The sequence below is a fragment of the Haliotis cracherodii genome, unplaced genomic scaffold (genome assembly GCF_022045235.1).
Source record: "Haliotis cracherodii isolate W230 unplaced genomic scaffold, xgHalCrac1.p SCAF_1, whole genome shotgun sequence".
NCBI classification, from domain to species: domain Eukaryota; kingdom Metazoa; phylum Mollusca; class Gastropoda; order Lepetellida; family Haliotidae; genus Haliotis; species Haliotis cracherodii.
In genome coordinates, this window is record NW_027266264.1 from 59,348,414 (window position 1) to 59,374,472 (window position 26,059).

The following is a 26,059-nucleotide window of genomic DNA, read 5'->3' on the forward strand; positions in this document are numbered from 1 at the left end:
TCATGAGCAGTACCTTTTATTTAACAAAACCGAAATTGTATGTTTCTGAATAACACATTGAGGACGCCTATGAAGAATGAAATATGATGTTATTCTGTAAGTACATGAAAGCGCCAAAATTCATTCCATAATCATTTAACATCTCTGCTAAAAGCAGAGTGGAATGTTCAATTTGGGCTTTACCGTGACCATGAGTTTATGAATCAAATGGTGGATATACCAGGTGTTCGCGAAAAGGTAAGTGTATCCTGAGCCATCGGTGGCACCTGTCACAAACACATGCAAAGGCAAAGCTAAGGTTCACCTGAAAACATGGGAACGTATGGTAAAAGTCAAAATAGGGTCTTGTAATGGAGATATTTTTTGTCACTGATGCGTCAAATGTCCTCCGCATGGCTGCCATAAAACGTTTTGAAGGCCTTGAATGGTGTAACCTTGATCAAACAACTTTTGAGTGGGAGTCGAAGTCTTCATAGAGAGAGAGCATGCTCGATTGTACCTCAAAAGTTGTAAAACCACATGGCACACGCCCGTCAGTTGGTAAAGCTGTCGTCCATATTCCCCCAAGAACCTACAAGAGAAATGAAGTAAAACCCTGAAGAGATACTGCTGGCTACACATCACGAATACTCTTCACGATAGCCAAGTACGTACTCATTACTGTTGTAATCAGGTTACTAACGTACTCAGCATCAGTGTGTTACAGTGTTACAGTGGCAGTGCTGGAATCCATTTGAATTTGTTAATCAGAACTTCCATGTATAGTGGCTACGGTGGTCGAGAGGGGACTCGCTTTATCGCCTTTTGTTGTTTCCTTCATTAATATGGGCTGAAGTGCTTCTTCTTCATTAAAGAGAGCTGAGCTTTTTACCAGTCTCATTCAAGATTAAACCCATGAAAGGAATGTTGAAATTTCCTCACTGTTCACTAAAATATAATAACTGTACAGGTGTAGGTGGTTTTAACACTATCCAATCTGTTTATTTGTACTTGAGGCCTCAGGCTCATATACAAAGTATACAAAGTATACACAAATACAAATTTTCCACCAAGGTGATGACGGTTCATCATACTTATATATTCAATGATAACACAGTGTAAATGATAACATGCTCTCCTCACAAGTGAAGCTTTACAGAATTTTAGCAAGTTTTCTACTATAGCTGGATCATAATCATTCATTAAATTAACAAAACATTTGGATATGCATTTCCTTAAATATTTCTTTGGTACAAAAAGATTTCTCAAATCATTAAAACATGGGCATTTCATTATTAAGTGGAATTCATCCTCTAACTCATTTAAATTACAATTCTGACAGATTTCGTTTACTTTTTTCAACATTTTTCCATCTTCCAACATTTATGTAAATTTTTGCACCTCCAGTTGTTAAAAGAGCTGAGTATCTTCTATGCATTAAATCTGTTTTGCAATACACATATGGTTCAGCATTTAATGAAAATTTGTATTTACTGTAACTATCGAATCTTGTACTTTCTCTTAATTTTGCTTGCCACTCTCTTAATATCCCTTAATCTAAGTTTAATCATGCTTATTAAAATATCAATATTACCAACACCTTGAGAGAACTTCTCCAAGACCTATCAAACATAAAGATTCTCTAACATTTGTTACCCAATTTCTCCTATCACATTCATCTAAGTGTTTTAACATATTATACCACCTTTTTATATTCTATCATCTGACATGTGTATTAATCTTAGCCAATATTTTATACATTAAACAAATGAATCAACATATAACGGATATCTACCACATTCTCCCACAGCCATAGCATTTGGAGTTTGTGACGGTAAACCAAGAAATCTTTTACATGCATAATTCTGAATTTTCTCAAGTGGATCAAATGTATTGGTGCCCCAAATATCTACACCGTATAATAAAATAGGCTTAATCTTTACATCAAATATTTTATTGAATATGTCATAAGACAAGCACCCAATTTCATCTAATGATCTTAAAATTTCATAAAGTGCTAATTTACCTTTTTTTATCTGTACAAACAGTGGCTCGTAGTACTTGTCTATTATTTATCAATGTATAATTTATATAAACATTGTCTTTCAATATTTTTTTCAGTTCAGTCTACTGTACTTATGATATGAAGTCCTTTTAAAGTGTCAGTATTTAGATTAAAGGGGTGGTATTATGAATACAATTAAAAGATGAATATCGAAATACATTCAAAAGGTTCCTAGACCATGTTTTATCGTTTAGGGATACAACTTGCCGTTCTATACAACGTTGATGTCGACGCCCGGGGTCAATAAAACTAGTAACTTTCACAAAAGGGTAAATTAAATTTCGCAAGAAATCGCAAATAATCAGTGGACTTTCTGTATAGTTATTGCGAAATAAAGTAAAAAACTTTTGTGTTGTACTGTATGTGATTATTGCTAATTTACTACAATACTACAAAGCAACCACATGTGTGTATGCAAAAGAGACTGCATTCTGTACCTATATCTAACAAATTTATCTACTTCAAAATGTTGTAACTAAGGCAAAAGAGCTGTAAAATTTACAGGAATAGATCACTGAAAATCAGTAAAATCGTTTTTAGTTTACGGCATCATGGGTATCCCTTACTCGCTCTATCGCTTTCGTTTTCGCTTTCTCGTCTCGTGTTTTTCGCTTTCTCGGACGTAATTTAAGTTGATAAAGCCATGTCCCCTCTCGGCCACCATATGTTTGTGCAGTTGTGATGCTTCCGTTAATTTGACACCTACTTCAACACACGAGTTTAGTGATTTTGCCAGAAATTTATTAATAAGGATTAAATTGCCCTTTTAGTTCCAGAAAGGGGGATTTCCATTCAACCAGTGAAGGGGTTTATAAAGGTCATAGCTGAGATCTCAAATGTGTGTTTGACATTTCTGCATGTAAACTCAAAAGGAAAGATATCGATCCCGATCATGCGAGGATCGACGTTTCGACAGATACCAACGTTGAAAAAATATCAAATGGCGGAAGACCAGTGATGTGTAAGGTGCAATGACTCTTCTATTATAGACATCAGTGTGAAAGTGTTTACTGTCTGCATCCCGTCGGGTCCAGAAGTCTGGTGAGTGATGACAAGGTGACAGTTGGTCCAGGGCGTATACAGCTAGGTCTGGATCTGGAACTATGGACATCCTCATATAAAAGACTGACATATAGAGAAATGCCTTGTAGGTAGGCTAATGTGTTCTGAGTTTAGGCTAACTCGTTCCTGGTTTGGGCCAATCCATTCGCGGTCCAGACCACCCCAATCCCGGAATAAGATAACCCATTTTTCAGTGGGCAAAGCAAGTCAAAACATCAGCCATGTATTTGTCTCCTTTGATACTGGATGAGTCTATTTGATAAGGAGGGGTGTGAGGTTAACATTGTTGTAATGAGGATATACTAACGTAACCATTTACATCTAACGACTGTTAAACCTCAGAAAGAAGTGTTTTGATTGGTTTCATCAAAAACCAGCACATTTTCTGTGTATACACACATTGTGTTAGCGCTGGTATCTTTGAGGATACTGAGCTATCTATCTGAGGAATACACTACAAGGGTGACCAGATAAACAAAACACAACACTGTTCAAAAACTCATTTATTTTTCAATTGTGAAAAAAACCAGAAAATACAGCAGTTTTTTTACCAACACAAAACTGGTACTTGTTACCAAAACACTGCCAATGTCTTTAAATCACCAGTGTTGGTATATAAGTATTTGAAAGTCCCATCACTCAGTGAGCTTCAGCCCATCTCACAGAAAGGATCACAACAAAATAATCATACTTGTTTGCCTTTATATAGACCTCTGTTATTTAAGGTGTAATCCGTTGCATGGTTCAATATTCAGTATCCATTACGACTGGAACGTCTTGCAGCCATGACTCCGTTTGACACAAACAAAAACTGTTAAATAAATGCAGAGTTTCATAAAACTCAAATCTAACAAAACACTATTCTGCATCTTGAGACTTCTTTCACAGCCTTTAACCTAACCTTGAATTATCAACCTGCTTTAAAGAAGTAAAGTTATCAGGTTTAAACATGTTCCCTGCTTTCAGGTCACTATGTGTCATATGTGACATACTTCGTTACAATAAGATCAATTTGTGTATCATCACTGATGAAAAATGTTTCAAAACAGTACAGTAGCGACAGAAAGAAAACAATCACCCTTCTTGTTACCCTTGAGCAAATAATTGAGTACATACCTGTCATGAATGACATATGTAAAGACACAAATCAAGACATTTGTAACAATAATGTCATAATCAGATCACCCAGATACACTGTGTGTCATACATACATGAGCCATTGAAACAGACTGTGTACTCATGTCTAATAGCAGTCTGGAAAACGTTTAACTTCACAGGCAACATAAATATAGAGTCAGTTATGAAAGAAAGTTCTATTATCCATTGAACTAAATTGCCTTCTAAGGACATGTAACAAAACTGATATCCCTGCTACTGAGGGTAGGACAAAAAACACATTTACATTATGATGCTGTCGTAAACCCTGAACACTGACCTATCAATTTCCGCACATCTGCCATATTAATGTTAGATAGAGTTGAGTGTCACATCTTACTATTACTATATTTGAACTGTATTTAATGGCCTTATCTCTTTATGGGAAGATACAATAATAAGATACTGAATTCACAACTACAGGGGACTGATAGTTTCACATGACCTCATGTTGTGCCCTTGTCCATGACACAGACTACAACTATTCTCCCTGGGAATTCTTTTAGAATTCTCCAACATTTCGAGCCTATTCTGCTTTAGCATGACTTGCCTCAAGGCCTCCTGACCTCTATGGGACGTAGACCGGAAAAACCATGATGTTGCATTATCATTTAATTTTTCAAAGCCTTGTTGAGAGAATTTACATAAACTACCATGTAGCCTGATCATCTCACTAGCATGAAAAGCCAGAATGTGCATATAAGGTGTGATGTCCTTACTCTGATACACCTGTCCAAAACATTGTACCCAACCCTTGAATCTTTTGTCAAGGGTGATATACTCAGAAGGTTCAAACCTTTCTTTACCAAGGACAGTGCATATATTGGATAATTCACCCCACAAATGAATGATCTTGTCACGTTTTGGGTGATTTGGAATAAACTCTGAAAGATTAATTCTTTCAGAAATTACTTTGTGTTCGGGTCCTGTGAAACCTCTGAAGAGAAATCTACCAGACTCCTTGTCATTTCTAAAGTGGAAGTCAATTCCACAGCTGCGAACAAATGTTTCAAACTTGAAAACATTTTGACACTTCTCTTTGTCATACCTGCTTGTACATCTGTCAATATTATCAAGAACTCTGAGGTATGAGATCAAATGTTTGACAAGCTGATCCGACAGCCTCAGACGCAAGTGCAATATATCCGGCACTATTCTTACAAGTGGAATGAAGTCAAATAACGGCGGTTTAACACAGTTGTACCTCTTACCCTTTCTGTTAGCCATAGCTGAATTTTCTTCCACAGTCCTTGCCCCATGACTTACATCAGTAACTGACCAGCTCTTGTTCATATCATACCTGTCTGCAGCAGGGCATTTACACCAAACACAGGAGAATGTTGAAGCACAAGAGGCTATACCAGAGACCATATTCAAAAACTTCAGATCTCCACCCATGTAGTATGTGACGTGAATCCTAACATCTTGTACATAAATGTACTCTAATGCCTTGGCCTCAGTGATTACATCTTCAAGAGCCTTTTGTACATTTTCATAACTTTCATTTGCTGAAAACATTGCAAGTAAGTAATTACCCTTCACTGAGACACATTGTTTATCATCTAGTATAGTGAAGCCAAAATTGACAAGTTTCTTGCGCCTACCAAGATCAGTGCCATCACCTGTGAGTTTCACATTGACATTTTTGGTATCCAAGATTAAACTACCCTTCCCTGATGTGATTAATTGAGAGATACGACTAGTAAGTCTATCCTTCAGAGACTGCTGTACTCCTAACACATCATTGGGGGTACTGACTATGTTTATGTTGGCATTGTGCTCTTTCTGTCTCTTTGTTACTGTGTGTGATCTTGGTAAAGTGGGTACAATCATAGACAACTCATGATAGGCCTTGTTAGAAATATTCTCAGAATCCTTAACAAATATTAACCCATCCAAATCAACATTAGGACCATCTTCCTTTGGAGTACTATCTTTTAAAGGCAAAGACATCTGACTGCCATCCGACTTTTTAACTTGAACGGACAATGCCTCCATCTCATACCTACCCATGAATTCTAATGATTGTTTACACTCAGTTAACAACATTTTGTTTCTTTTATACAGCTGTGACCTTGACAGACAATCATTTGAGGACAGCACTCTAAATGGCCGGACTGACTTATTTGTTTGTCTTTCCAAGAGAATTGCATTCAAATGATTGATTTTTTTCTTCAAAACCATTTTCTGCGACTGGAAATGTTTTGCCTTTTTGATTGCAGATTTATATCTGCACATCAGAGATTTTCTTATGCTTTTCTCATTTTTTAACTTTTTGTGCATGTCTGGAAGACAGATTTCAGTTACAAAAATCTTAACATAATAATGTTCACTGTCCCAAACTTCCAGTAGACGTTGATATTGTTTACCTCCCTTTTTTTTAGTTTTATCATGATTAGAAATAAGCTTCTTGAGATATGACTTCAATGTGGGTAACACTTTCTCAATTACAACAAAATGGAATTCAATGTGATGCTTTTCACAGATTGACTCCAAAATCAATGTGCACACGTCAGTTGAAAATGAATTAACATGTCGAGTGATTCTTTTAAATTCTTTCAATAAAAAAGATTTTGTCACTTTGACATCAATTTTCACATCATTGTCAGCCATTAAAAACTGTAAAAAATCTTGTTCTTTGACCAAACAAAGACAAAATACCACTGATACAAGAACAAAAACTCTCATACTGGGAATCTGTATGAAACTATCATACATACAAACCTTCAAAAGGACAAGTGCAATTTAATGTTTCAAAGTGCACCTCAACAAATGAATATCCTGCATGTTGCTTTTTCCCCTTACAAATTACAGTCTGAAGATATATCCCCTGTGGACAAGTTTCTTACTCCTATTCAGGTCATATTCCTTCAAAAGGACAAGTGCAATTTAATGTTTCAAAGTGCACCTCAACAAATGAATATCCTGCATGTTGCTTTTTCCCCTTACAAATTACAGTCTGAACATATATCCCCTGTGGATAAGTTTCTTACTCCTATTCAGGTCATATTCCTTCAAAAGGACAAGTGCAATTTAATGTTTCAAAGTGCACCTCAACAAATGAATATCCTGCATGTTGCTTTTTCCCCTTACAAATTACAGTCTGAACATATATCCCCTGTGGATAAGTTTCTTACTCCTATTCAGGTCATATTCCTTCAAAAGGACAAGTGCAATTTAATGTTTCAAAGTGCACCTCAACAAATGAATATCCTGCATGTTGCTTTTTTCCCCTTACAAATTGCAGTCTGAACATATATCCCCTGTGGACAAGTTTCTTTCTCATATTCAGGTCATATTCCTCTCTTGGTTTTCTTTCATATAAACGGAATTTCACAGTTTCACGATTGATATAAATGAAATCCCCCGCTTGATTAGAAATGCGGAACCACCAGTGATCCCCAAAGAGGATGTCGGGGCTATGAACATCTAGAAATCTGAACTCCTCACTTGGAGTTGAGCCCTTCCATGATCTCACCTTTCTAGCCAGACTGATAATTTCTTGAGCTAACGATGGGGATGAAAGGGGGATGTTAACAACTACCAACGAATCTATGCCCCTTGAGCAAATTAACTGATCCCTCATACAGGTGAGGACCTGAAACTTAAACATATCATTTGGAGTGTTGCTATTGAGGGATGATCGAGTAACTATGTTCGGTTCCTCAACCCACTGATCATATTTGGAGGCCCATCCAATGTAGTGTACCCTGTGGCGAATAACCCCCTTTTCTACTTTTGTTTCAAGTATGTCCACGTCAAACAGTTGTGTTTCACTCCATCTGTCTTGTGGTGGATCTCTCAGAGAGAGTCTTTGTGGCCTGTAGTCTGGGTCCTGGCTTTTGCCATGTCTGCTTCTCAGTGTGGGTGGCATCCTGTCTAATACAAAACAATAACACTCAGCAATGTTGTAAAATGTCACAAATAAGTAGTCGATTTCAGCAAACCATTCATATACTGTAAATCTTGGAATTAATGCCAGAAAATATATCCAAAAAACGCAAGTGGTCTTTGTTCGCATTAGCTAAACTTTGATTTTTTTATGTCTCAAAATTGACCGTTGACAAGAGGGCCTCCCCTCATATCCATCCATTCAGGTGATAACAACTTGGTACAAATATATGGCATTTGCGATAAAACATCAATAGACAAGATGAAATTTTCACTTCTATTTTGTCTTTTGGCTCAATGGAATCAGTTTTGATGGCTGGTAAGATTTATCATTCTCTGACGTTAATGTTTGACATTTACACCAGATCTTATTCTCATGTATAAATCATACCTATAGACCAAACTATTCATGCTTTGTATATATTTATATATTCAGTACCAACTGCACAGATAACATACCATGTAAGCAGAGCTGGAACCGATCAGTCAGAAAATGTTGCTGCAACAGGACTGCCGTAGATCGATCTAAAATATGAATAACTTTTGATGGAGTTGAATTTGACACAAATCTGATCTAATTTCAGGAAAAAAATTTCTGAAATATATGTACTATGTCTTTTGATTTATTTATTCCAAAATCACATTTTTAATGTCTCTAAAGTGGTTATTTAAGCTTTGTATATATTTATATATTCTATATACCAACTGTACAGATAACATACCATGTAAAACGTAAGCAGAGCTGGAACAGTTCAGTCCGAAAACGTTGCCGCAACAGGACTGTCATAGATCTGTCTGAAATATGAATAACTTTTGATGGAGTTGAATTTGACACAAATCTGATCTAATTGTCATGAAAAAAAATATATACTTATAACCCAAACTTCTGAAATATATGTACCATGTCTTTTGATTTATTTATTTCAAAATCACATTTTTAATGTCTCCAAAGTGGTTATTTAAGCTTTGTATATATTTATATATTCTATATACCAACTGTACAGATAACATACCATGTAAATGTTGTAAGCAGAGCTGGAACAGTTCAGTCAGAAAATGTTGCCGCAACATAGATCTATCTGAAATATGAATAACTTTTGATTTGACATACATGAAATCAAATCTGGCGAGACTTAAATGAATAGTGGGTACATCCATTTCAGTCGTGATTACAGTTTCAATTAAGAACTAAAACGGAAATCACTTGAAGTTTCAAACATGAAAGTGACCAAAAGTCAACTAGAGTTATCTTCCTTAACCGAATCGCCCTTCCCTTTCCCTATTAATAAATAGGCACGTCCATAATACAAGACATTCGCCTACGATGTTTTCCCGTTGAAAAAACACACAAAATGATCGTTATGAATTGTCTTTGTCATGTTCATGTAATACTTTTACAGTATGTTTATCCTTTAAAGCATCTTAAATGAAAAATCTCACCTTCGTAGTGCTGTTGCTCAAGCTGGAAAACACTCATTCGCGTCGAGATTGCACTATGGCGGGTAAATGAAATCGAGGCTGCATATGCTGAACGTAACGCGTTTCCTGAATGGTTGTGTTTTGCTAAAATACCGAGTACGATGTACTGGTTGAACCAATCATAACCATTTTTACAAATGACGTTTAGGAAGGCACTGTGAAGGATTTCAGGGCGTAACCAAATGTCAAGGTCAACTAAAGGAGATTTTATGCGAGCTTCAAATCAGAACGTCAGCTGTTCATCATCGTATATGACATCTCTTCTTTTCCGTGCCCAGTACGACATTGTTATTACCCAAACGTCGTTGTTTTTTGCTGATATTGCTTAGTAAGGGTGTCTATAATTATGTTCAAGTGTAACCATGTGTTTTCTGCCAAAGGTGAATATGGTTTACTCGAGGAAACGTACATGTCCTGAAAATAGGTCACCATTTTAACATGGCCAATGAGACAAATGTTTTGGTATGCATTGCTGAAGAACATCCACCACTTCCTGATCTAACACAACCCATTTCTGGCCGAGTCAAATCCCAATCCTGGTTATAGCCCACCCAATCCTGGAATAGGCTAGCCCATTCCTGATTCAGGGCAACATGTCCCTGGAATTAGCCCACCCATTCCCCGGATAGACCTACCAAACCAGGGGATAATACTTTTGTCTGCAAGATATGCGGTTGAGATCCGCAGTTACACATGCATTTTTATTTAGAGAAATATATAGTCATGAACTGTACAGAACAGTTTGTTTCAACGATTTAGGGTGTGGAGTTAGCCATTAAATATACTTGCCATTTCCGCAGTTTCTTTTGTTGGGAGGTGAATGTTGCGGTGACTGAACTAACTCGAATTCCAGGTGATTGCATTTCACTGAAACATGAAGGTCCACAACAGTAAATACGCTGCATCCTACTGTAACATATAGTAATACAATACATAACAGACTACATCTCACTGTAACATGACGTCACACAACATACAATAGACTGTATCTCTTTGTAACATGACGTCACACAACACACAATAGACTATCTCTTTGTAACATGACGTAACACAACACACATTAGACTGTATCTCTTTGTAACATGACGTCACACAACACACAATAGGCTGTATCTCTTTGTAACATGACGTCACACAACACACACAAGACTGTATCTCTTTGTAACATGACGTCACAGAACACACAATAGACTGCATCTCTATGTAACATGCTGTCACACAACACACAATAGACAGTATCTCTTTGTAACATGCTGTCACACAACACACACTAGACTGTATCTCTTTGTAACATGACATCACACAAACACAATAAACTGTATGTCTTTTTAACATGACGTCACACAACACACACTAGACTGTATCTCTTTGTAACATGACGTCACACAACACACACTAGACTGTATCTCTTTGTAACATGACGTCACACAACACACAATAGACTGTATCTCACTGTAACATGAAGTCACACAACACACAATAGACTGTATGTCTTTGTAACATGTCACACACCACACACTAGACTGTATCTCTTTGTAACATGACGTCCCACAACACACAATAGACTGCATCTCACTGTAACATGCTGTCACACAACACACAGTAGACCGCATCTCACTTTAATATGCTGTCACACAACACACGATAGAATGTATCTCACTGTAACATGAAGTCACACAACACACAATAGACTGTATGTCTCTGTAACATGTCACACAACACACACTAGACTGTATCTCACTGTAACATGTAGTCACAAAACACACACTAGACTGTATCTACTTGTAACATGACGTCCCACAACACACAATAGACTGTATCTCACTGTAACATGCTGTCACACAACAAACAATAGGCTGTGTCTCACTGTAACATGTAGTCACACAAAACACAATAGACTTCATCTCACTGTAACATGCTGTCACACAACACACAATAGACTGCATCTCACTGTAACATGCTGTCACACAACAAACAATAGACTGCATCTCACTGTAACATGCTGTCACACAACAAACAATAGGCTGTATTTCATTGTAACATGTAGACGCACAACACACAATAGGCTGTGTCTCACTGTAACATGTAGTCACACAACACAGAATAGTCTTTATCTAATCACTCTGACATGTAGTTAAACAACATACACTAGGCTGTATTTCACTGTGATATGAACTCACACAACACACGTACAATAAGCTGAGCATATGGCTTTCACTGGCATTATATGTATATATTCGCCTCTGAGACGGAGAAAACACTGTCAAGTGTTGAGGCACATATTCCTACAGACACAAGTGTAAAGATGGTCACTTGCCTCGGAGTCGCTCCTTGTCCTCTTTCACAGCGTCCAGCTGGCCTACATAATAAATGAAGTCATTCATTCATCTTTTGTTTCGTCACAATCATATTATTTGATATAAAGTAACGATTCAGACATTTACGCATGTCTGAATATTTTGAACACGATGAAAAGTCTACATGCTGAATACACAGATATTTCAAAAGAAGGTTAACTGTCATTGATATAACGAAGAAGTTTACAGGGGGACTCCATTGTAAATATCTCCATGCTTCACTTCAGGGGCGGTGGTGTAGCTTAGTGGTTAAAGCGTTGGCTCGTCACGTCCAAGGACCGGGTTCGATTCCCCACATGGGTACAATTTGTGAAGCCCATTTTCCGGTGTCCCCCGCCGTGATATTGCTTGAATACTACTAAAAGCGGCGTAAACTCATGCTCATCCATTTCCTCCCGCATGAGGTGAAGTGAAATTGGGTTTAACGTCGCATCCAAGATTATTGCACTTATATAGCGACCTGCATGTACGTGTCTGTGTTTGTGTGGCTCTACCACTAGACCACGGAGGCGGTCCTCCTGCATGAAGCGGCGTTAAAACTAACTCACTCACTCATTAGACATACGTGTTATATATACCAGGTACACCTACGTCTGAGATTCAGTGAATGCCTCACGAGTTTCCTTTTTTCAGATACATTCGTCTTCAGTTCTTCACACTTCTCTTCATTACGGCGATATGCGTCCCTCAAAGCCTGCTGCGCTCTTTCAATCTCGTCTGACAGACAACAAAATACACAAACATGGTTACCCAATTGACATCGTAACAAGTCCATCGTGATATCAGTATCACGACACAGACCCAATATATGTACTCATCATAACACAATCTTTGAAAATACCATCTACACAACCTGTATCACTACAGTTTTCATGATTTATGAAATAAACGACGTGTGGGAGTTGTTTATCGTACAATAAAACACTGCAGGAAGAATAAACTATGAAGCTCCGCGTGGTTTATTCTCCCTGCAGTGTTTTATTGTACTACCACGAGTCGTTTATTTCTTGTATGAGATATCAAAATTATGTACAGCCTCTTTGAGGATGTTAATGAAAGGTAAACGCTTTGAAAATATTTACCCGTATTTAAATAATGATAACTCCCTGAATACAAACCGACTTCGGCAATGTCGAACAGGTCCATTTTAGGAACAGGGGGGCTAAGTTTGGCATTTCCCATAATTTTTACGGCGATTATATGTTTCTCTTCCCCTAATACATACTGACATATGTCGCCCACTTTCGGATGCGATCGTTATGCCATGGCGGTTTTCTGAGTTGCCCAGCTACATCTATGGGAACAACTCACTAGACATTTCCCTCTCAAAATTAATCTCGTCCAATTTACAACGTCATCAAGTTGCGAGCGCATGTTCAAATCTCCAGTAATGACGCCATGATAGAACAATGTTTTATCGTGAAATGAATCATGCTTCGTTCTGCATTGTTCTTTGCGATTTATCATTTTCTTCAGGGAGAATAGACCACTCGGGGCTGCGCCCCTTATAGTTTGATTGTTGCTTATTAGATGACAATGAAATCATATATGACATTTTAGGTGTGAATATGTACTTTTTAAAATGACTATTTGACATGTTTTAAAATATTTTTTCAATAAATCTCCCTTAAGGAGCGGGCAATTAATTTCCATGGATACGACTCACAGGCAGGGTACACATTTCATGGAGTCCGCGAATATATCAATTGGAACACATCTTAGGTAACTTTCTCATCTCGTATGAGCATCATTGAGTTCCTGAAATGAACCGATGTTTAACCGAATGAATTGGTGAAGGGAAGTAACTCGATTTGTTTCTCCGTTTTGGGTAGGGGTAGAGTTTCAACGATTATAAAGTAACATTTTGGCTCCAAGACTTAGGGCACCCAGGTGTACGTTGGCTCACACTCAGAGTACGTCACAAAGGTTCATCGTATCTGTAACACTATTCATCACATGAGAAATATATAATTATGTGTCTGACTGCCGACCGTCAGTTCGCCTCGACAGAATGGACCTTTTTTAAGTGAATAAGGGATAACCTTTTATGGCTATACAACTTATCACAAAAAGAAGTTGAATTGTTTGATAGGCATCACTTAGAAATTGACGGATGACAAAGTAAAGACATTTTATGGATAACAACTTTATTTACTGTAAAGGCGACGCTTCGGTAAAGATCCTTATACGGCTGTCAAGCAAGGGTAAATTGTCTCTACGTTGTCAATAAAGAAGTTACCTTTAAGTAAGGCTATCCTCTCCTGTTCTTGTCTGACGTCCCCGGCTTCTCGTTGGACCGTGTTGGACAAGGCGGCATTGAGTCGTCTCTCACTGTCAAGCTTCAGGTGCAGCTGAACAGCATCGTGTTGCTCCTTTTGCAACTTTCCTGAAAATGTGCAAGTCCATTGTGGAAATGTTCATGTGTGCCACTCACTTACATACGATGGGGCTTACACGTGTACGTGACCGCCTCCGTGGTCTAGTGGTAGAGCGTTCGCCCGGAGACAGAGCGTCCGGGGTTCAATCCCCGGCCGCGTCATACCAAAAGACGTTTAAAGATGGAACTTGTTGTTACCCAGTCTGGCGCTCTGCATTAAGGGGCTAAAACAAGGACTGGTCGGCTGGGAGTCCGTATACTGTTTCTGAGTGGGGTATTTATGTTAAACTGTAGCCGAGTATCTAAGTAAGCTAGCGCTTATAAATCGGCATCAGTCCGGACTAGTACAAGCAGCCACACAAACACACACACGTACATGCACGTCGCTATATAAGTGCAATAATCTAGGACGCGACGTTAAACCCCATTTCACCTCACCTCACCTCACCTACACGTGTACGTGTACAATATTGTAAGACTATAACTTGGCGTCAGAGACGACCAGTATTAGAGTGAGTGAGTGAGTTTGGTTTAACGCCGTTTTTAACAGTATTCCAGTTATATCACGGCGTGTCAGCTTAATGTGGGAGGAGAGCCCGAAGCGATGCAAGTCTCAGACGTTTACCACTTCGGTGAAACTCACGAGCACGGGTATGGTGCTGACAAACCTAGAAACATAATCGGGGCGAACCGGGATTCGAACCCACAATCATAGGTTTCTGGCGTGCCGAAGGGACGCAACTCTGGAAAGCGAATCGCAGCACCTTAGACGACTGGGTCACCCGTGCCCCCACCAGTATGAGAATGATACGCAACACAATAGCGTTAACTGTAGCTTTTTGAAACACTGTGTCCAATACACAGATTCAATACGACATGCATAATTCCACTTTTCACTGTGAAAAGTCTTGTTATTCGGTTACATAACAGAAATAGTGTTTCCAATATTGAAAGAAATTTAACTTCATAACAAAATATAAACTTTAGTCTGACAACTACAGCCAGATCGTCTCGTTTCCCTTGATATTTGGTGTTGATATGCTTTTTAACTATTATGAATACAAGCTGACATTATTTACATTCGAATTTTATCTCTACTGTCTAAATCGGACTTGTGTGGGACTGAAAGTATATACACAAAGTATACATATACCTAATTCTTTTTTCAACACACAAATATCTATTTGAAAACAATTCATCATAAGTGTCAAGTAATAATGTATCTATGACATCACGTATAGTATGCAATGTCTGATATGAGGAAATATCCTGTAATGTGTATCTGGTTCAAAATAGTGATCATGCAGTATAGAAATAAAGGAGACAAATATTCCAACAAATGAAGGGAAGACCAAACACTCTTTAATGTGTGAGTTTAAGGGAGGAATGCTCTAGATATATGTCGAGATAACATGCTGTATTTAGAACAAGGGCAGATATTATTCAACAGAAAAAAAAATATGCCTAAAAGAATGGTAGATAGATAATGATTGTACTTTTCATCATTTCGTCATTATTGCTAGGCGTAGCGATGAAGCACTGAAACGTTTTTCTTATGGCCACCTCCGTGGTCGAGCGGAAACAACGTCAGCCCAAAGAGCGGAATGCCGAGGGTTCAATGCCCTCCTGGTGATCGATAGGGAGGAGATGAAACAAAGACTGGGCTGCTCGGAGTATACTGTGTCTGAATAGGGTATCCATGTGACCTTCGACATTGTATCCCAGTGGGCTAGGACTACAAAACAAACAGCATGCGTCCGGACGAGTACAACGGACACATACATGAACACGTTGCTGTGTAAGTGAAATATTCTTTAACTCGACGTTAAAGCCGTTTCACTAATGCTGACCATGACTTACCGAGGATGTCTTGGTATTGTGCTTCAGTCTCATGGAGAGTTGTCTTGGTCCGGGCGAGCTCCTCCAGATTCCTCTCGTTCGCCCCGCATTGTTCACTAAGCCTCTGAACCCACGCTGAAACACATTACAAGCGTGAGTGAAATACACGTGCTGAAACACATTACAAGCGTTTGTGAAATAACCGTGCTGAAACACATTACAAGTGTATGAGAATACCCGTGCTGAAACACATTACAAGCGTTTGTGAAATACACGTGCTGAAACACATTACAAGCGTAAGAGAATACACGTGCTGAAACACATTACAAGCGTTTGTGAAATACACGTGCTGAAACACATTACAAACGTGAGTGAAATACCTGTGCTGAAACACATTACAAGCGTAAGAGAATACCTGTGCTGAAACACATTACAAGCGTGAGTGAAATACACGTGCTGAAACACATTACAAACGTGAGTGAAATACACGTGCTGAAATACATTACAAGCGTAAGAGAATACCCGTTCTGAAACACATTACAAGCGTGTTCCTACCTTTAGCTAGGTGTGTTCTAATCTCGTCTGTTCCTTTCTTTAGCTAAGTGTGTTCTAATCTCGTCTGTTCCTACCGTTAGCTAATTGTGTTCTAATCACGTCTGTTCCTGCCGTTCGCTAAGTGTGTTCTAACCTCGTCTGCTCTCTAGTCTTGCCTACTCCCACCTTAAGCTGTGTGTTCTAGTATTGTCTACTCCCACCTTTAGCTGTGTATTCTAGTCTTGTCTACTCCCACCTTTAGCTGTGTGTTCTGGTCTTGCCTACTCCCACCTTTAGCTGTGTGTTCTAGTCTTGTCTACTCCCACCTTTAGCTGTGCGTTCTCGTCTTGTCTACTCCCACCTTTAGCTGTGCGTTCTAGTCTTGTCTTCTCCCACCTTTAGCTGTGCGTTCTAGTCTTGTCTACTCCCACCTTTAGTTGTGTGTTCTTGTCTTGCCTACTCCCACCTTTAGCTGTGTGTTCTGGTCTTGCCTACTCCCACCTTTAGTTGTGTGTTCTAGTCTTGCCTACTCCCACCTTTAGCTGTGTGTTCTAGTCTTGCCTACTCCCACCTTTAGCTGTGTATTCTGGTCTTGCCTACTCCCACCTTTAGTTGTGTGTTCTAGTCTTGCCTACTCCCACATTTAGCTGTGTGTTCTGGTCTTGCCTACTCCCACCTTTAGCTGTGCGTTCTCGTCTTGTCTACTCCCACCTTTAGCTGTGTGTTCTAGTCTTGCCTACTGCCACCTTTAGCTGTGTATTCTAGTCTTGCCTGCTCCCACCTTTAGCTGTGCGTTCTAGTCTTGTCTACTCCCCCCTTTAGTTGTGTGTTCTTGTCTGTTCTTCTTCTACCTTTAGCTAAGCGTGTTCAGGTCTCGTCTACTCCTACCTTTAGCTATCTGCACAGAACCTTCCCGTTCCTTCAATTGCAGCTCACATTGGGTCACTTTATATGTAAGTTCTGCTTTCTCCACTTCTACCTGCTCAATGCGATCTGTAACCAGAATATTATGCATCAGTTGACAAAAACAATTCTCTTTTGCCTCAACTGCTACAATATTAACATCATGCCAAAACCGCAACAATACTAACACCATTCCTCAACCACTATACTAGTAACTCAGACCTCAACAGTAACAATACTAACACCATTCCTCAACCACTATAATAGTAACTCAGACCTCAACAGTAACAATACTAACACCATTCCTCAACCACTATAATAGTAACTCAGACCTCAACAGTAACAATACTAACATCATTTCTCAACCAACACAATACTAACTCAGACTTCAACAGTTACATAATAACATCAGGCCTCAACCACTACAGTTTCAACATCCTCAGCCGTACCAATACCATCATCAGGCCTCAACGCCTACACTATGAGGATCAAGCCTCAACCGCCAAAATATTAACACCCGACCTCAACCGCCAAAATATTAACACCCGACCTCAACCGCCAAAATATTAACACCAGGCCTCAACCGCCAAAATATTAACACCAGACCTCAACCGCCACAATATTAACATCAAACCTCAAACATTTATGCGTCAACCGTCACAGTATTAACATCCGGGTTCATCTTTTACAATATTAACATCAGGCCTCAACCGTCACAATATTAACATCAAACCTCAAACATTTATGCGCCAACCGACACAGTATTAACATCAGGCTTCAACTTTTACAATATTAACGTCAGGCCCCAATAGCTACAATATGAAAGCACCAGGTCGGCACAGTCAACCTGTGTTAGTGACCAAAAAGGTTACATAATGTTTGATACATAATTATAATAATTCCTTTGATAAACAAAAACTGATCTCATCACAACGTAGAAAAGTTAATAATTATGCGGATTTTTATGTAGTTCTCTCAGAGTAGACATTGGGGAGTTCTCTCCAAGACACATGAAATATTGCAAGTGTTTACCTGTCCACTTTGCTTCTTGTGTCTGCCATCCCGTCCTAGCAGCAGACAGCTGGACATTCTGACTGTCAATCTCATCTGAAATAGTGATTGCAACAACCCCGTGAACCACTATGCTTTGTACCTGTGTGTAGGTAACAGCCAGTCGACACACAGTTTTCTGATGGCCTGAAATCCTATTGATGCAAGTTCTACCACACGATAGGATATCATGATCAACTATAACGTTGATATTATATACAGAAACAAAAGAGTGGATATAACTCTTGTGCTGGTCCCTTTTGCGGTGATTCAGGTAAGTCAAATATACAATGTTCTTGTATGAGGTTTATTTTGTTTATTTTCACTTAATCCAAGAATCAAATAACGAATAAACTGCTGACGTACAGAATGAAATAAAAAAACACCAAATGTCAAGATTTCCTTTCAATCCAGTGGGGTGTGCTTATAATCAAATGTGATTTTCAGAAAAGAATATCTTGGACTATACATTCAAGGAACCTATTCCATTGGCTGCTTTAAAAAAAGTTAGATTAGATTGGACCTATTTGAGGTCTTCAACTGTTGAGCTTAGGACCTGCGTAATGTTTTAAGACTTGGCACAAAAAGTTGTTCAGTTGTCGTGAATGTTTATAAAGCCCAGGCTTTTGGAATTTTTTTTCCTGCAAGTTCCAAAATCGTAGTTCAAGACTGTTGGCTCAAAGTCTTTTTAGTGTTGCTGTCGCTTTTTTGTGGAATTCTATACCGCTCACATTATTATTATCATTATTTTTATTATTTACAGATTAAAATAAAAAATGCAGCAAAGAGGGTTTGGGTGATGCTGGCACAGTCAGGGTGTTTAGGCTCATTATCAGCTCAGGGCCCTTGTCCCCTCTACACGCAGCCCAAACAGCGAATGGGACTTCTCCCAGGAAGCGCTGCCAAGCCAAACCCACCCGGAACTTTTCGGAGAATGTGAAAACTCCCCACTTTGTTTGACTGTCTCATTAAATTCATTACATAATCTACATTTCATATTCACATTTTGATGCAAAATCACACATTGACCGTTTCGAGTTGGAAGTGACTGATCCTGAGCAGCAAACAGAAAGCTTTCAGTTTCACTTTTCAGCCCAGACGACTTCATCCAAGCGAAGGACTCTGCAGGATTGCTGACCTTCTCAACACACTACACATAAACTCGATGCAGTGGTTGTTCAGAAATCCTCTCCTTGAAAAACTGAGTCTGGGCCGACTTGATATGGCACTTCGCTTGGTTGACACTCATTTCTGTATCGTCCAGCAGTACAGAACCATCAACAAAATCAACACTGACATTGAGATTATGTCCCACATCCTTGGCTCGTTTTAGAAAACTGTGGAATGCCTTGTTTTATATTATTTTATTTTTTATATTTTTTTTTAATTATTATTAATAATATTGTTATAACCATCATCATCATCATCTGAGCGCGTAGAGAACTACTTTAGGAGAATATATTGAAAGTGAATATTTACCCTGAAGATGTTTCCGATCCGACTCATGCTTACGAGACATGTTGGTCAGTTGGCCCTTAACTTCTTCGCACTGAGCACTGACCACAGCTGTGGGCAAACAAATACAGTCACATGATGTACAGATTACCATTGCATGTCAAAAGAAAAGTCGTCACAGGCTGTACTGTTTACCATCGCATGTCTGAACTGAAACCGTCGCATGCTGTACTGATTATCACTTCATGTCAAAAGAAAAGCCTTCATATGTTTCTAAACAGAGTAAGTTTATCTCATATATCGCCATCAGGCATGTGCAACTATGATTCATCACTAGTTAGATCAGGAGTTAGTATTTACATCCCTAATATTTAATCAACCATAAATTTATCGTCATGATATTGCAGATACGGACCAAAATCACGTGTCTGCGACGGTGTCAATAAGCACCTAGAACTCTAAATTTCCAATGCTGGTCGCATGTCAGTCGAAAAGCGTGTCGCCACTGCAGTCGAGCTGAAGCACAATATTTAATCAGTATTAATCAGTATATCCGCTACACCACCACTCCACCACTGAACTGACATCACTACACCAACACACTGCCACCACTCCAACAACACCATTACACAAACACCACTATACCACTACACCAACACACTGCCACCACTCCAACAACACCATTACACAAACACCACTACACCACTACACCAACACACTGCCACCACTCCAACAACACCATTACACAAACACCACTATACCATTACACAAACACACTGCCACCATTCCAACAACACCATTACACAAACACCACTACACCAACACAATGACACCACTACGCAAACACAAGTACACCGACACACTGACACCACTACACCACATACACTACCACACTGACACCACTCCACCAATACCACCAACACCGCCAACATCACCTACACCACCACACTGCCAGCACTCCTCGAACACCCACCACTAACACCACATGACCACCACACTGCAACCACTCCACCAACACCATCTTCACCAACTCCACCCACACTGCTACCACACTTCCAACACCACGCCGCCAACACCACTCCACCAAAACCACCACATTGCCATCGCACCACTCCACCAACATCACCCAAGTCACTACGCAGTCACCACTCCTCCATCATCACTCCACGAACACCACAACACCAGCACACTGTAATCCCAGTATAACCTCGTCAGCTTTTTCTAAAAGTAGAAACAACAGACATATTTTGTTCGTAGTTGAACACCTCAACCCGCAATCTAAATGCTGAACTTCTGGGCAAAAGAAAACATACGTGTAAAAGGGATTTGACCAAAACTTACAAATAGATGTTATCAAAACCTTACTTGGCTGAAAACAGTCGCCGAAACACTGCCAACTTAAGGTCCAAAACAAAACTACCAAACCAGTTTCAAATACATCACAATCGAATAACCATGTGTTGCTGTTTAATTTTTAGTCACCATCAAAACTTGTTGTACAAATGTACTTTCTTCAGCCAGGCAGTTTATGTCAGGGAATGCAGTGGTTGATGTGTGATCCGTCAATGACGGAATCAAGCATGTCATCAAGTCCAACAACCCAATGCAATTCAGTCGCCTCTTACGACATAAACGCTGGGGTAATCCCGGGACCACGGTTACGGCGCAAAACAGTTCATGATCTTCAAAAGCACCTTCAGCTATATCACAGCAAGAAGTCGGGTCTTGACTTGGTAAAAATGATCAACTCTGTCAGTGTACGATAACACTTATCACACTCAACCACCCTTTGGACCCATATGTGCCTGGTATACACAAAGGGCGTACATATAACCAATAAATACTTCAGCGTTCCAACAATTAGTTTACAAGTACCTTTTGTCACTCGCAGTTGTTTTGCTTCCTCAATGGCTTGTTCTACAACAAATAATCAATTGTTACAAACAACACAAGGCATAATTCGCGAACAATTAACGATATTTCATGTCTTAAGAGAGCGTACTTGCATGTTTGAAAGACTTAATGGTTTTCTAACCTTTCTTTTTACAATCCTCGTTCCATCTTGAACTGCACTCGGAAAATGATTTATCTAGTTTCAGTAGCTCGCCAACCTTTTCTCCCAAATCTTGTTCTGAGGCCTTCAGCTTAGACTTCATTTCTGTCAGTTCTTTGACCTTATCACCGAATTGTTTTCTTAGTTGTTCTAACTTGTCATTTTCTTCTTGCAAGAGTTGTCTTGTGGAATTGAGTCTAGATTCGCTATCACACAGTTTTCTGTCCTTACAACGTAATTGTTCTTGAAGTTCTTCTTGCTTATCATTCGTTTCCTTTAGACTCTGACCCGTTTCAATCAGCTCGTCCTCTTTTTCTTTCAAATCTTGTTTTGTAGGTTCGAGTTGACACTTGGTATTGTCCAGTTCTTCGTCCTTATCACGTAGTTGTTTGTCAAGTTGTTTTAGTGTCTCTTCTTTTTCCTGTAGACCTTCAAATTCCCTTTTCCTTAACTCGTCCTCTCTTTCTATCAAATCTTGTTTTGTAGATTCGAGTTGACACTTGGTATTGTCCAGTTCTTCGTCCTTATCACGTAGTTGTTTCTCAAGTTGCGTTAGCTTCTCTTCTTCCTGTACTCCATCTGAGCCCTTTTCCTTTAACTCGTCCTCTTTTTCTTTCAAATCTTGTTTTGTAGATTCGAGTTGAGACTTGGTATTGCTCAGTTCTTCGTCCTTATCACGTAGTTGTTTCTCAAGTTGCGTTAGCTTCTCTTCTTCCTGTACTCCATCTGAGCCCTTTTCCTTTAACTCGTCCTCTTTTTCTTTCAAATCTTGTTTTGTAGATTCGAGTTGAGACTTGGTATTGCTCAGTTCTTCGTCCTTATCACGTAGTTGTTTCTCAAGTTGCGTTAGCTTCTCTTCTTCCTGTACTCCATCTGAGCCCTTTTCCTTTAACTCGTCCTCTTTTTCTTTCAAATCTTGTTTTGTAGATTCGAGTTGAGACTTGGTATTGCTCAGTTCTTCGTCCTTATCACGTAGTTGTTTCTCAAGTTGCGTTAGCTTCTCTTCTTCCTGTACTCCATCTGAGCCCTTTTTCTTTAACTCGTCCTCTTTTTCTATCAAATCTTGTTTTGTAGATTCGAGTTGAGACTTGGTATTGCTCAGTTCTTCGTCCTTATCACGTAGTTGTTTCTCAAGTTGCGTTAGCTTCTCTTCTTCCTGTACTCCATCTGAGCCCTTTTTCTTTAACTCGTCCTCTTTTTCTTTCAAATCTTGTTTTGTAGATTCGAGTTGAGACTTGGTATTGCTCAGTTCTTCGTCCTTATCACGTAGTTGTTTCTCAAGTTGCGTTAGCTTCTCTTCTTCCTGTACTCCATCTGAGCCCTTTTTCTTTAACTCGTCCTCTTTTTCTTTCAAATCTTGTTTTGTAGATTCGAGTTGATACTTGGTATTGCTCAGTTCTTCGTCCTTATCACGTAGTTGTTTCTCAAGTTGCGTTAGCTTCTCTTCTTCCTGTACTCCATCTGAGCCCTTTTCCTTTAACTCGTCCTCTTTTTCTTTCAAATATTGTTTTGCAGATTCGAGTTGAGACTTGGTATTGCTCAGTTCTTCGTCCTTATCACGTAGTTGTTTCTCAAGTTGCGTTAGCTTCTCTTCTTCCTGTACTCCATCTGAGCCCTTTTTCTTTAACTCGTCCTCTTTTTCTTTCAAATATTGTTTTGTAGATTCGAGTTGAGACTTGGTATTGCTCAGTTCTTCGTCCTTATCACGTAGTTGTTTCTCGAGTTGCGTAAGCTTCTCTTCTTCCTGTACTCCATCTGAGCCCTTTTTCTTTAACTCGTCCTCCTTTTCTTTCAAATATTGTTTTGTAGATTCGAGTTGAGACTTGGTATTGCTCAGTTCTTCGTCCTTATCACGTAGTTGTTTCTCAAGTTGCGTTAGCTTCTCTTCTTCCTGTACTCCATCTGAGCCCTTTTCCTTTAACTCGTCCTCTTTTTCTTTCAAATCTTGTTTTGTAGATTCGAGTTGAGACTTGGTATTGCTCAGTTCTTCGTCCTTATCACGTAGTTGTTTCTCAAGTTGCGTTAGCTTCTCTTCTTCCTGTACTCCATCTGAGCCCTTTTCCTTTAACTCGTCCTCTTTTTCTTTCAAATCTTGTTTTGTAGATTCGAGTTGAGACTTGGTATTGCTCAGTTCTTCGTCCTTATCACGTAGTTGTTTCTCAAGTTGCGTTAGCTTCTCTTCTTCCTGTACTCCATCTGAGCCCTTTTCCTTTAACTCGTCCTCTTTTTCTTTCAAATCTTGTTTTGTAGATTCGAGTTGAGATTTGGTATTGCTCAGTTCTTCGTCCTTATCACGTAGTTGTTTCTCAAGTTGCGTTAGCTTCTCTTCTTCCTGTACTCCATCTGAGCCCTTTTTCTTTAACTCGTCCTCTTTTTCTTTCAAGTCTTGTTTTGTAGATTCGAGTTGAGACTTGGTATTGTCCAGTTCTTCGTCCTTATCACGTAGTTGTTTCGTGGGTTGTGTCAGCTTTTCTCCTTCGTCTTTCTCATTTCGTTTCTTTTCATCTGACTCTGAGTCGAGTTGAGGCCTACTTTCCCCTAACTCGCTTCTCTGTGTCCGTAGATCGTCATCGTTTTTGGACTCGGGTTCAGGCTTTTTGTCGGCAAATTCTAGGTATTAAAAGCTTGTATGAGACTTCAAATCACACAATATTTAGACACATACCATATTTGCAGAATAGTATGCAAAATATAGAAATCACATTACACTAACAGATCTTGAAGTATTTAAGTGCAAGTTGTGGCCATGTTTATTAGTAAGTGAGCGATAATAGCTATACGTCCTTGTTGGTATTACTCTAGCGATAACACGGCGGGGAACACCAGCAATGGGTCTCGCTAAATTTACAGATGTAAGCGAGTGAGCGTTAAGCACTGGTCATATCGAACGCATATACTAATTTCAACACTCGTATAATTCAATCGCTTATTGATTGTAAGACCTAGGGCGGTCCAACCTGTCACGCGTCAGGTATGCGACGCCATGCTCCCATTCATGTGCTACTGTATTGTGGGTAGGCGGTTAGGTCATGATAACATACATATCGCAGCGCTGAGTGACGGGTGCACAATAGAACACTAATGCGTGTGTTACGGTGACGTAAAACAAAGCAACGAGCCCTGTGTGACTGTCGTATAACATACCACTGAGGTCAACCTGTCTGTAATATATCAAACACTGAATCCTGTGTAACTGTCGCATAACACCCAACTGAGGTACATATAACTGTATTAATTTAACACTCCGGGTACGCGGGTACCCGTGATGGTGTGATCTGTGAGACCTGGTTCCAACTTTGCTGACATGTTTCCATTAACAGGGCAATCCGCACACACCAACAGCGGTATTACCCGCATACCACTCGACACACATTTTCACTGTGCATGGCGTGCAGGACTACTAGTATGTTTCCGACTCACCACGCCGGCCAATACTTATCACACATAGCGGAGTTTTAGATTGTTACGTGTGACTTCAGTTTGCGCAAGTTTTTCATACTTTTATGCACGTTTAGATGATGTACACAGGCATAGCACACACTTATATACAGCCACTTACCTGGGGAAGCCATAGCGATGACCCTACCACAAAACGAAAGTACGAAGTTGTATGGTTCAAGGAAGTACTAAACACGTGATAGTTGAATACAAAGAATGTGTTGAATGACTAGTATTGATTTGAGACATTCATTTATTATTCATCACGCTTTTGTGTTTATTTGTTTTTATTGATTGTTTATTCGTTGTTTTAGTTGAACTTTATTGATTGTTTGTTAGTTTGTTGCTTTAGTTGTACATTGTTTTGTTTTTTGTTTGTATTTGTGTTGATTCGATTGCGTGTTAATAATAATGTATTTGTT

At 39.2% G+C, this 26,059-nt stretch overlaps 1 protein-coding gene and 1 long non-coding RNA gene across 2 annotated transcripts; both read right to left on the bottom strand.

Moving 5' to 3' along the window:
• Nucleotides 1–25,772, bottom strand: LOC139456466 (golgin subfamily A member 6-like protein 22). The gene is made up of 14 exons (XM_071238201.1): nt 25,759–25,772; nt 22,182–24,809; nt 22,022–22,063; nt 20,597–20,662; nt 20,171–20,257; nt 18,674–18,748; nt 17,627–17,731; nt 16,226–16,339; nt 14,228–14,374; nt 12,580–12,705; nt 11,949–11,990; nt 10,421–10,498; nt 3,056–3,145; nt 1–571 (listed from the first exon to the last, which is right to left on the bottom strand). The coding sequence occupies exons 1-14, from the start codon at nt 25,769–25,771 to the stop codon at nt 534–536; spliced, it is 3,651 nt and encodes a 1,216-aa protein (XP_071094302.1). The 5' UTR covers nt 25,772; the 3' UTR covers nt 1–533.
• Nucleotides 7,866–8,937, bottom strand: LOC139480011 (uncharacterized). Its single transcript, XR_011654378.1, has 3 exons — nt 8,875–8,937; nt 8,612–8,677; nt 7,866–8,140 (listed from the first exon to the last, which is right to left on the bottom strand). It is a non-coding gene; the product is annotated as an uncharacterized lncRNA (long non-coding RNA).
• Nucleotides 25,773–26,059: the final 287 nt, after the last annotated feature.

Bases quoted from the DNA above. Each gene is read 5' to 3' on its own strand.
- LOC139456466 (XM_071238201.1), bottom strand. The intron at 14,375-16,225 runs GTAAGTCATGGT...GCACATTTTCAG, and splicing joins ACAATACCAAGACATCCTCG to GAAAGTTGCAAAAGGAGCAA. The intron at 11,991-12,579 runs GTAGGTGTACCT...TTTATTATGTAG, and splicing joins GCATTCACTGAATCTCAGAC to GCCAGCTGGACGCTGTGAAA.